At 35.5% G+C, this 12,715-nt stretch overlaps 2 protein-coding genes across 6 annotated transcripts; both read right to left on the bottom strand.

The window, feature by feature from the left end:
• Positions 1-971: 971 nt before the first annotated feature.
• On the bottom strand, positions 972-1,604 carry LOC142174418 (uncharacterized). The gene is made up of 2 exons (XM_075240211.1): positions 1,530-1,604; positions 972-1,454 (listed from the first exon to the last, which is right to left on the bottom strand). The coding sequence occupies exons 1-2, from the start codon at positions 1,602-1,604 to the stop codon at positions 972-974; spliced, it is 558 nt and encodes a 185-aa protein (XP_075096312.1).
• Positions 1,605-5,724: 4,120 nt separating this feature from the next.
• On the bottom strand, positions 5,725-9,572 carry LOC107766630 (serine/threonine-protein kinase AFC2). Of its 5 annotated transcripts, XM_016585447.2 has the most exons (11): positions 9,366-9,571; positions 8,336-8,519; positions 7,839-8,019; positions 7,683-7,731; positions 7,474-7,588; positions 7,167-7,258; positions 6,911-7,067; positions 6,738-6,802; positions 6,549-6,646; positions 6,365-6,467; positions 5,725-6,273 (listed from the first exon to the last, which is right to left on the bottom strand). In XM_016585447.2, the coding sequence occupies exons 1-11, from the start codon at positions 9,465-9,467 to the stop codon at positions 6,127-6,129; spliced, it is 1,293 nt and encodes a 430-aa protein (XP_016440933.1). In that variant the 5' UTR covers positions 9,468-9,571; the 3' UTR covers positions 5,725-6,126. The 5 variants fall into 5 exon arrangements, with proteins under 5 accessions (XP_016440933.1, XP_016440929.1, XP_016440940.1 ...); XM_016585443.2 differs by having other exon boundaries at positions 6,911-7,258; positions 9,366-9,572; XM_016585454.2 differs by having other exon boundaries at positions 5,725-5,798; positions 6,911-7,258; positions 9,366-9,572.
• Between the last annotated feature and the right edge of the window lie 3,143 nt (positions 9,573-12,715).

Below are 12,715 nucleotides of genomic sequence, written 5' to 3'. Positions count from 1 at the left end.
TTATCATTCTACCATATAGAGAAATCAGTTATACCATCAATGTCCTTCCAATTAACAGGACTCAGATTCCATATTATTTTAGATTCAGGACAATTAAAAAGCATATGTTCTATAGTCTCATTTTCTTAGCCACATCTTTCACAAGCACCATTAACACTGATTCATTCTCTTTTTAAGAATAATATTCACTGGTAAAGTGTTAAGCACACATCTTCTAAGGAAATGTTTATGCTTATTTTTAATATTCATAGCCCATAAATAGTTCCAAAAAGCTTTAGGGAAAGAGTGACAACTAGATTGAGCAATATTCCTGCTTTTCTCACCTTGTTTGCTTATATTTTTTGCAGTATAATAACCAGATCTAACTTCATAGTTACCAGATTTAGTATAGTGCCATATTAATTTATCTCTAGAAGTAGCGGTAGATAAAGGTATTGTCAAAATAGCATTTATATCATCTTCACAAAATAGTCTATTTAATTCTCCTAATTTTCATTTTCCACATTCTAAATTAACAAGCTCTGTCACTTTTAGGTCAAAATTATCGTTAACAATACTTCTATAAGGTCTAAAATTTGTAGCATTCGGAATCCAAGGATCTTTCCAAGTATACATATTCGTCTCATTAGCAACTCTCCATCTTAATCCCTTTTTTAATAATTCTCTACCCCAAAATGAAAAAGGATGTATTCTTATCTCCCTCTTTCAACCATAAAGCTCGAGATTTTTGTTCCCAATAAATTTCTTCATCCTTATATGCTTTGTCTAAATCCTTTCTTAGCATTTTTAGTTTATTCATATCAAGCCCACTCGGTTTTTCCCTAACTTCCGCAATCATCTTTTTTATGCCTAAGATTTTTTTTCCTAGAATTTCCATTACCACCCCTTAACCAAGCAACTAAAGAACATTTACAATTTTTTAACTTAAAATAAAACTTTGATTGTTCAAACCCATTAACATTATTAATATTTCAAGCTCTCTGAATCATGCCAGTGATTTCCTCCTTGTCACACCATCTTTTATCAAAGTAAAATCTTTTCTTTTTTCTTACAAGACTAGTTTCGGTAGAAATAATAAGAGCCACATGATCTGAAGCTTCAGTTTCAACATGAATAACATTTGCATTATCAAATTTAGCTCTCCAGTGAGGAGATCCTAAAGTTCTATCCAGTCGTTCTTGAATCACACCCTCATTTTTCCTATAACACCACCAAGTCCATGGCTTTCCTTTATAACCTAAATCAATTCCATTTAGTTTCCAAATAAAAATTTTAAAATCATTAAAGGACCAAGATTCTCTCGCCCGTCCTCCAATTTTTCCCGTGTCGTCAATTATATTATTAAAATCACCAGCAATAGTCCAAGAGGAACCCCATTTAGTATATTTAGTTACAAGTTCATCAAATTGTCTTCTTCTGGTAACTCTATCGGTACTTAGATAAAGAAAAATACACTAATATTCACATTCATGATCGCTATCATTAATTAAAACTTTAATAAAGTAACTAGATGAAGAAAAATGACGAACCTGAATAGCATCAGACCAAAGCAAGCACAAACCACCCGATAGTCCAACAAGCTCAACTACTTGAAAGTTAGCCATTCCAATTTGTCTTTGTAATCTTGGAACTCTAGCAGCTCTATTTTTTTTTTTCACATGAAAACACCAAGTTTGGGGAGTGGAGCCTCATTGTGAGCCTCATTGTCTCCTTCAGAAAGGGAACTATCAAGGACCCCCTAGGCCTCGACAATTCCACACCATCATTTTCATTTTGTTGAGGGAAGCCATATCGGGCTGGCTTCCCGCGGTTTCACCACTTGCTTTAGTTTTTTTTGGTTCCATGTCAGTTGCTAATAAAGTAGTTCCCTTTCTTTTATCCCCTACCACCTCCTCTATCGCAGTAACATCCACTCCTTGGCTTTCATCAGAAATAGTATTCTTCCTGGCCAAACGTTTCCACTGTTTGTTTAATTTTTTTCCTTGCTCATTCACATTAAAAATCATGATCTTTTCAGAAGATGCATCTAATTTATTAATATCTGAAGAATTCTTTATAAGATGAGTGCTGGACATATTATTATTCAAGGAGGATTCCGCACAAACCTGATTTTCACTACCTTGTGCACTGCTCGTTTTCATCTTTTCGACGCCGTCAGTTGAAGTAGCAGCAACAGTTCCGGTTTGCTCTATGGCTACTGCATTATACTGTCTTAAAGTATCTTCATCAATATAATCCCTTAAGTTTAGATAGCTGATAATACATTCTCGCCTCTCGTCCTCCTATAGTGTCGTCAAAAAAAGGCTCTTCGCTCGATAGTTCTTGCGAACCTTTTGATTCCAGCCCTTTCTCTATGATTTGTGATGTCTTCACACCCTTCCCATCAACATAATCCTCTCCAGCAAATTGTTTCTCACCCAAACCATAGTTTGTCGCATCCATTTGATCCAATTGGAGTATAACATCTTTTTTAGTTTGTGGTGTAGTATCATTCTCTTCCAATCCCCCTTGAATCTTGTTGCCCGACGCCCATAGTATCATCCTTTCCTTTGCCATATTGTGAATCAGTTGAATCTGCCCCTTCTTCCAAGTTTAGAAGGTTTCTGCTGGTTCCTACATCTCTTTTCTTTTCAGCTCTTTTAACGATGTCGTTCCTAACCCAAGTGTTTCTTTCATTGTTATTGTTGCCTCCTTGGCGCCTGATATTTTCGGATGAAAACCCATAACTTTCTGCCCTAAGCCATGTTCCAAACTGATCTTTTTTTATGTTACCCATTCTTATATCTTTCTCCTTCTGCACACATGCTTTTTCATTATGGCCAAGCATACCACAATAGAAGCAAACATAAGGAAGATTTTCATCTGTTTCGAGACCGAGAGTTATCAGTTTTCCCCTAGTATTGGTTTATTAATATTCATCATAACCTTAAGTCTCATGTGTGCTCCTTCTCTGCTTCCGTTCTCTGGAATTACAATGTCGATTGCCCCTCCTAGAGCATGCCCGATTTTACGTCCCACGTCCATAGACATCCAGTGAAGAGGAATATTCCAAACTTGATTCCACATGTTGCATACTTTGAAAACCGGCGAGTAGCTTTCCAAGTCTGGTTCCCATGGAAGGAGGTATCTATCATATAACCATGGTGCACCAAACCATACTTTTTCCATCCTCTCCTTATTTTTGAATATGAATTGGAAAAAATTCCATCCAGCTTCTTTAATCTGCAGACCCACTGGATTTCCCCAAACTAAATGCATCGCATTATTAACTCCATTAAAATTTGCCTTTTTATCAGAGATTACCTTACCCAACAAGCTTGCTTCGCAATCGTTCATACTTGGCTGAATATCCAGAAAGTCAATTGATATAGCATCCTTTTCCTCTTCAGTAAGCACAAATTTGTGTAACCGTTCATCCGCCATTGATCACAGTCATACACTCCAGTTGGAGTTGAACTTGCACAATTTGTTTTCTGCTGTGCTGCAGATGTTGCTTATTGTATTGAATACACTTGTTCTGTTTTTCAAAGGAGAAACATAAATATTACTCTCTCCGTTTTAATTTATGTGAACCTGTTTGACTGGGCACGGAGTTTAAGAAAAAAATGGAGAATTTTGGAATTTGTGGTCCTAAACAAGTTCAAATGGGACCCAGAGTATTTGTGTGGTTATAAAAGCTTCTCATTAAGGGTAAAGTTGTAACTTTAAGCTAAATTGTTACCAAATTTAAAAAAGATTTAGTCTTTTTGGAACGAATCAAAAAGGAAATAGGTTGAATGAGGGAGTATTATAGAAGGTAGTGCTTGAATAAGATTAAAGTGGTCGTTTCTGAGCAGTCAAAGAGGGAGATGCATGTGAAACGTGGGTGAAAAATTCATGGGTAGAGGTAGTTTTCTTTAAAATAAAATATGAATATCCCACTAGGAGGAAACCGCTCTCACGATTTGAGAGAAAAAGCCCATTACAAACTGCGAGTCATTTGTAACTATGGAGTCATTTTCTGAATTATACATAATCGTCATTAACAATTTGAAATATAGTTCTGCTACGAGTCGAAACAGTGTCCAAAAATATTCCTTCATTAATTATGTGAATTTTTATTTTCACTTGCACGTAAAATTTAGAAAGAATTACAAGAAAATACACTTAACTTCACACCATAACAAAAAATGACCCATATTTTTAAGTTTTACCCGACCTAGCCTATATTGTATATATTTTGAAAGCATTAGCAAATTCAAAATATGTTTCTTACAATCATTGTTTCTAAAAGCTATGGAGTTAAATCTATGTTCTCAAAACCATTGCTTCTAAAAGCTATGGAGTTAAATCCATGTTCTCAAAATCATTGCTTTCACTGTCTTTTATTCTCACATCTTCTACATATATTTCAAGGGGTCGTCTGCCATTACAGCTTCTCCCCTGTGTCACCTGGTTGCAATAAGAAAATTGAAAATTCAACATCCACCATCGAAGATCATTCAAAACTTTGCTTTCAAAAATAAGATTGTTTGAGTTTGTTAGTTGTTTGGATGGATGTTATTCCAATTGATCGAAAATATCAAAAGGAGTTCAATATTTAAATTTGAAGTGATTTGGAGTAGATTTGAGCAAGATTTGAGTTAAATTTCAGAAAAAACGCAAGGAATAAGACGAAGTCAGTTTTTTGTATAATTATGTATAATCTTGTATAATAGTGTATATGAGTGTATATATACACTATTATACACTTTTATACACCTTTATACAAGCGTCTGTAGACGAACTTCTTCCACGATTTTCAGTTGCAATTCTTGTTCAAAATCAGTCCAAATCTCCATTAAATGATTTCAAATTTTATATACAACCTCCTTTTACTATTTCTAACAATTCTAAATAATACACACTCCAAATTTCTCACAAAATCAAATTCGAAATCTAAACCCACATATTTAAGCTTGTTAAAAATCTAATTTTCACCACCCAAATGGATTTGATTTGTTGAACTAATATTTGAGTTACAATTATTGATTCGAAAATTAACTTAAAAGTTTAAACAATCTTTCTTAAAAATTAAATAGTAATTTTAAGAACCTATCAGAGTTAAATGTTGAATCTTAACCTATTATTTTTGGGCTAGTTAGTTATAAATTAAAATAAGAGCTATAAAATTAAAAAGTAAGGATCCCAATTGTTCTTATTTGAAATTTTCCCTAAAATTTATCGCATTACATCTTTTTATGGTCTTTTTCTTTATTCACTGGTGAAATGCTTAAAAAAACAGTTCCAATCCTCTGTCGCTCTTTTTGTATGAGTTCCTTACTCACTTGTGAATAAAATGCCTCTATTGTTAGTAAAAGAAACGAAAAAAACTTCAACGATGAAATTGTGAGCAAAAGAAAAATAAATATTAAGAGAAAATATTTAGGGCGGGTAGGACCTTTGCAAGGAAAAAAAATCTAAACTTATTATTTTCCTGTTCAGAAGATTATACAATCGTGACAGAAAAAGAGTCAATTCTAAGTACAAGTAAAATGCGTGTTAAAGTTTTTTCAATTCCACCTGTTACTCATGAACAAAATATAAATCTCGCTTAAGGTCTTTGACTTTCCTTTACTATGTTTCCATTAAAAGAAACACGAGGACGCATTTTACCTTTATTGTGGTCTTCGGTTTTCATCATAGCAAACGCTGCCTGCAACTGCCATCCCCTTATCACATCTCCCAGTGCCAACAAGGTTAATTGATATGAACATCATAAAATTACATTATCCATTACCTGTCAATCATCATCGGAGGCCCGAATGCACCATGCTCAACTACACATTTCATTATGGAAACAGGGTAAATATATACTCAGTTAAGCTTCCAGTCTTTTCTAGCACGCCAACTTTCAATCTAACTACATACTAGGTATATTCTGAGAGCTCAATTTTAATATACATATAGGCACAAAATCGGCAGACTTGCATCACCAACTGCAAGAAACATATAAATGAATAGTATCTACATGGGGGCCTCGCCAACACGTTAAGACTGCCAATAAGAAACTGGCACGAATCCCTCCACTACATCAGATTGTCCAAAAGCAAATTAACCAGGCATCACGTGAGGAGCACGCACTTTCAGGATAAAGTGCAATCCAATTTACCTACTCAGATGACCCCGCGTAAAGAAAGGATGTCTCAGGGCCTCACGAGCAGTTAACCTTTCAGATGGATCATAACGAAGGAGTCCTTGCAAGAGATTAATAAGATCTCCAGCTGAATGATCCACATGCTCCATAATTATATTCTACAGTAGTCACATCAACTGCTAGTTAGCAAATTAGTCCACCTACCAACCCTTTATAAGATTACAGCCTACAAATTATCATCATTGTTACCTGAAGGCGAGCAAGCTTTAACACAGCTTTGATACTGTCACGGGATGATGCTCCTTCAGGCCAGTACAAACGTCCCCTTCTCACATACTTGTCTGCTTGCCGGCTGATTATAACAAGGAAACAATTAACAACTTCCGCAAAGCTGTGGTTAAATCTTTCACGAGAGACCAAACTGAGGGCTTACTCTACTCTTTTTAGCATGTGTTGAGGAAGGGGGCCAAGTACCCTCTCCATCATAGCAAGGTGCTCTAGATTTTCATGAGTTTGAAACAATGCTTCTCCCTGAACCAAGTACACAAACTTATTACCTCCTACACCTATATATTATAATACACAAACCAAAGTTTATCCATGAGAAAGGAAAAGAACATACCGAACATAATTCCACGAGGATACAGCCAACACTCCATATATCACATGCGTACCTCCATCCAAGACCTTGAAAGTAAATTAAAATACTTGCAATCACCACACTAACAAGTGTGCAAGCAACAACAGAGAGACACAAAATGCTATGATATCTTCAAGATGCAAAGACATTCTTACCTAGAATAACTTCTGGTGCACGGTAATGACGAGTTGATACAATATACTTCTGATCCTGACGGTCATATATTGTGCTCCCAAAATCGATTACCTTTATAGCACTTGACTTTGGAACTCTTTTGTAGTAAGAACTATCTGTAGGTGACCTTGAAGAAAACTTTAGGTAATAGTGAAAAAAAACATTAACCATCCACCATTGCAAGTGCGGAACCAAGCACAAAATAGTTCCAAGTTGTCCACAGCGTCCAATTTTTACCTTATAGTCAGGAACTTTAATATAATCCGGGGAGACAAGCAGAATGTTTTCAGGCTTCAAATCAGTGTGGATGAGACGCAAATCATGCATAACTGAAAGTTCAGAAGAATTCATATTATTTGAAAAATCAACTTATGCAAGAATTAAAAGCAGCAAATGCAAGATTGTCCTATCATGAGCATAAGTTATATGCCTAGTTTTGGCCATGATAGTGAGGCAAAATTTTACAAAAGAAATTTTAAGCTACTATTTAAAATTACATGTATGATAAGAAGCAAAAAGGTGATAAAGCATTTTTATTACACACATGCTACACATTCCAAGAGTTGTCTGCCAATCTCACGGACAAGATCAATGGGAAATGAGCGGTAATAGTTTTTCCGTAGGAAATCATATAAGCTTGGTCCTAGCTTCTCAAAGACCTGTTCAAACCATTTAAGTTCATCCACAATCTTAATCCCCAGAACATTTGTCAACGGGAAAATTAATCCTTCAAGTCAACTAGTATATACTTACAATACAGATATGATTACGATAGTCAAACCAGTTCCGTATTTGCACACAACTGCAAGGAACAAACCAGTTCAACCATTTGAAAAATAACAAAATCCCACGAGTGAGTCAAGAACATGGATTATTAGGGTAAAAGTACAATTAGGGGGCTACACTCACCAATTGCCAACTTTGTCATGTTTACCAAGCTGTTGAAGCATTTCAATCTCAATCATAGCTGCTTCACGATACTTCTTAATGCCCCGAACAATCTTAATGGCCACCATTTCCTTCTTTTCACGGTCCCAGCATTCTAGAACCTGGCCAAAAGTACCTTCTCCCATTTTACTGTGGATTTTGTCTACATTGAAATAAAATCAGAAGTTATATAAAGATTATAACGGGGAACAAATTCATAAGAAATGCTACCATTACTAATATGCATTTGTTGGTAAACCCTTTTTTTTAGTTTGAAGCAAAGTAAACAAGACTAATTGGTAAGACACCTCAATAAACAAGGGAAGTAAATAAAAATGATGAAAACTGATAATCTCAATTTTGCTATTTGTGCATCAGTTCATAGTAAAATGACAGTGTATTGAGCAATTTTCATGTCAGAGTAACCACGGCTTACAAATAATAAATAGTATTCTTTGGTGGTGGTGAAAGATAATTACAGCGTGATGTTAAATTTTCTCCAAGCTCAAATGTATAATGCCCGCCTTTGTCATCATTCCTCCATGGGGGAGAACCATTTCGCCCCTTAACAACCAGTGTACCAGTAAGGTCTGTAGGTTGCCTCGAAGTCGTATGGCTTGTCAGATTCCCAAACGCTTGTCCACAAAACAATTCTAGCTGAGCCTACACACAGGATTTCCATTCACATTTTTTTAAATAGAACTAATTTTTTAATCTACCTCTTCAATACCCACAAAACCTGAACCGGAACTAACTATAAAGCTAACAGCAAACAACAGTTATTAGGAAATCCAAGGAAGGGAAATTTACATAAATACAAAAACATACAGCATATTGAGAGAAGCAGAATGCTCTGCTCTTGGGAAAAACCAATACACCTGAAATATCTTCACAATTCATCAGCAAAATATATAAAAATATTGCCAGCCCTCAATCATGTTATACATATACCAAAGAACTTAAAATTTGTGTATAAGTGTGCTTCTATATACATAAATAATATAGACTAGACTGCACCCACTACAAATCCACTGACTCCTAAGTCCGGGATCTGCCTCTAAACACTTAACCTTTTTTTTTGATAAGGTAAATGCCTCTAAACACTTAACCTTTTTCAAGTGAATATGCAACAGTTAAAAACATAAACCACATTACCAATTCTCAAAAAATTGAACCCCACGTAATTAATCAGCAAAAACCATAAGAATTCATAAAGATATTCAAAGATTAGAAAATCTCATCAAGAACCAGCGGGACAACTTAAGCTACACATCAGATAGAACAAAAAAACCAGCGGAATCTTTCCCCACCGATGCACACAAAATCACACCCTGAAACATAAAATCCAGCCAAAAACAGAGGCAGCCACGGTAATAACACCATATATAGCAGAAAACACAAAAAGACTGAACTTTCACCATACCTAGTACGAAAAGGAACCTAATCTTGATCAGATCTAGCAAAACAAAGGCAAACAAATAAACAGATTGATGAGAGCAGGTCTTGTACCTTAGGCTGCTCAGGAAGTACGTCCCAGCCCAAACGCGCCCTCTTTCTTGGACGACGATCCAGATGGGTCATCGGGAACTCGGTCACACGTTCCGTTTCCATTACAGAAAAGCTAGAAAATTTAGAGAGAGAAAAGTCTTAGTTTTAGAGAGAGAAAACTTGATGAGAGATGTAGAAAGAAGTCGCGTATGGTGGAACACGAAACCCTAGATTGTCATTATCTATTACTACAAGATGCGAAGAGTCGGTTAGCATGAAATCCAGACCGAACACGTGTCTCTATACGGCCTTTGCCTTTTTTTTTTTTTGGGCTTTCAAGCCTTTGCCTTTTATTTAATTATTTTTTCATTTTCGGAAATCACTATCATTTGATGGCTACTAACTTCCTATAACTACTATATATATATATATACTAGTTCTTCAAAATCCGTGCTGAGCTCGGGCCCAAAATCAAGATAATAAAGTTCATCATTAGGACACCCCGAATGATCTTGTAAAGTCTAAGTCTGTATCTTGGCATTAGTTAGATGCCAAGATACTCCGAAGGCTCGAAATCACGGTAAAAATTGGAGGCTCCAATTTTCGATGGCCTTCCTACGGTAAAATCGGAGGGTCCAATTTTCCATCGTTAGGACACCGCGAAGGCTCGAAATTACGGTCGAGTTTCATCCCTCGAGAGCCATCGACGCTCGACCTCGGGACTGTATGAGGTCGACGGTTACGGAAAGAAAATGGGGAGTTCCCAAGGCGTGAAGCTGGAACCGACATGATCTGTCAGGCTAGTCTAAGCCTGTATCTTGGCATTAGTTAGATGTCTCATCTCCATATCTTTGTAATACTATGTTGGGGTTCCCCCTCTTATATAAAGGGGATCCTTATCATTTTGTAAACATCTGTTGCTCCATACTAAATATACAAGAACATTCTCTTTGCTCTCTAACATATTCTCTTGATCTTGTTACTTCATTTATTGCCCGCATTTATTGTGATTCTATTCATTATTCATCATTTATTGCTTATTATTGACCATAAAGAGCCACCCTTGATCTATTTATAACTGTTATCCACCACCGACCGCCTTCGATAGCTCCCAATTGAGCTTCAGAATCGACCTCAAGGCCCTCGGATAGGCAAGCTCGAGGCCCCGATAGACAGCGATTCAGTTTGATTAACACCTCGTTCTTAAGTTCTTATTTCGTTTCTAAGTCTTTCACATCATCAATTGCCTAACAACTCGCATAAAAATAGATCACATATTTTTAGAACCACTAAATCAAATTTAATTGTTATTACCATTTTTACGGTAAATAGATTGGACTTTTGTATTTGGGCCTCAAAAAGGCTAGCCCAACAATAAAAGATGCAGCTACAATTGACTTCAGACTTCCAGAAAAATACAGCAGTGTTGGGCTTGGGCCTGAGTTCCTTAGGAACTCAGCAGACCCAAACAAATGTACATATTAAAAAAGGTCATTAGATATAGATTATGCATGTTCAATTATGTATGAAACACATAAACAAGTGATTGGAGCAAAATATAACAAAATATCAATACTCAAATACTATTAGAAACTTATACTAATGTGGTAGTTATACATGACAACTAATTTACATTAAAAATATTTCATTGTCATTAAAAACACTAAACCCCTAAAGAACAACAAGTGTCAATGAATTAAGAGCTAAGGAGAGAGTTCTACTCAAGGTCAATGCCTCCTTTGAATCTCCTGACACTTCAAAGTTCACAAGGGTCTTAAGGTCCACAACAATTCTTGTGTCAGAGAGAGTTAAACTCTACTCCCAAATACCCTCAACTACTAACGACTCATTTTTCTTATGGGTTTAAATGTCAATGAGGCTCTTTCAATGTAAACCAAATGCCACAATATAACCTACCATAGAAGTATACTTCTCCCTAACTAAATAACATAAGGACATAAGAACAATTTCAATTTATGGCCACATTTCTAATACCAAATGAATAATACACATATTAAGCAAGTCTAAAAGTTAGATTTCAAACACATATGGAAGAGAAACAGAAACACTATAATACCACCGTTAAAGATCTAAATTCTTAGGATCACATTCAAATGATAGGTAAAGAAAACACAGTTTGGATATGCAGCAATACAAATGCCTCTGTTTTATAAAATCAACCACATATTAGTTAACTCGAGCCTTGCCACTAGCATATGCACATGTTGATAATACCACTTGAAAACTTTAGGAAAAAAAACATCAACTAGGATCCAGAGAGACAATCATGATTAGCTACTTCTATAGGTATTATCAAAGATACCCGAACATGATCAGGACTCTTAGTATGACTACAGGTTTACATGTTCAAACATGGAGTTCCTAAAGGTGCTCAACATGATCACATTCTCAGAATAGTGTTAACCGTAAGCAAACCATTATGTCCAGGCAATAGTAATAAGGAGCTTCTCATATGATTTAAAGACCAGATACAATTCAGATTAACAAGAAGGAGAGAACTAAGTGCAGTTTCGAACAAAGTATGGGATCATGAAGACAAACAGGGATACATACAATATCTAAAATCAACCACACATATATGCTTTAAATGATCTTATGATCTTGCAAAGATAGGGTAAGCTTCACAAAGTCAGCAATGTCATAAAGGGATTAAAGGCAAGAAAAGTGATGTACCAAACATGTTTAATTCAGCTTATACAACTGAGAGTTACATCTAAACATGAGGCGGTTATGTTCAACTTAACAACAGTTAACATTCAACTGTAACAAACATAACTATGACCTATTTTTATGAAAAGAGATAACTTAATCTTAACAGAATATATACAACAGAGTTCTTGATATTCACGAAAGTTCAACTCAACTAGACTGTTTCATACAGATGCAACCAACAATTAGATATGAACATAAGAATGTCATAGTGATAACTCAGAAACTGCTCTTGGAGTTAACAGACACAGATATAGGGAAGGAGAGCACTTGAACACTTAAACTTCATGCTTCAGTTAATGGTGGAGGATATAAATTATGAACTTTCAAGTTTTGTCCCAATTAGGATTACCAAACAATAATCTCAACCACAAGTATGCAGGAAAACAATGTATACAAATAAAGATCACAATAGAACCATTGACAGAAGTTTAGACAAGCATGGAAGGTCATTGAGGCATATTAAGGAAAAACTTAACCATGTAAACTATTTAGGCTCAGAAATGAAAGTCATTAAGGTCATATAACAGTCTAGTCAATACCAATTAAACATATTCAGAAACATGACAAATGACCATAGATCAACAACACCTTATCATGAACTGGAGATAACATTTCTATACTAATGACAAATATCATAA

This window comes from Nicotiana tabacum, chromosome 20, assembly GCF_000715075.1.
Source record: "Nicotiana tabacum cultivar K326 chromosome 20, ASM71507v2, whole genome shotgun sequence".
In the NCBI taxonomy this organism is placed as follows: Eukaryota; Viridiplantae; Streptophyta; class Magnoliopsida; order Solanales; family Solanaceae; genus Nicotiana; species Nicotiana tabacum.
This window is presented reverse-complemented; position numbering and strand designations above follow the sequence as displayed.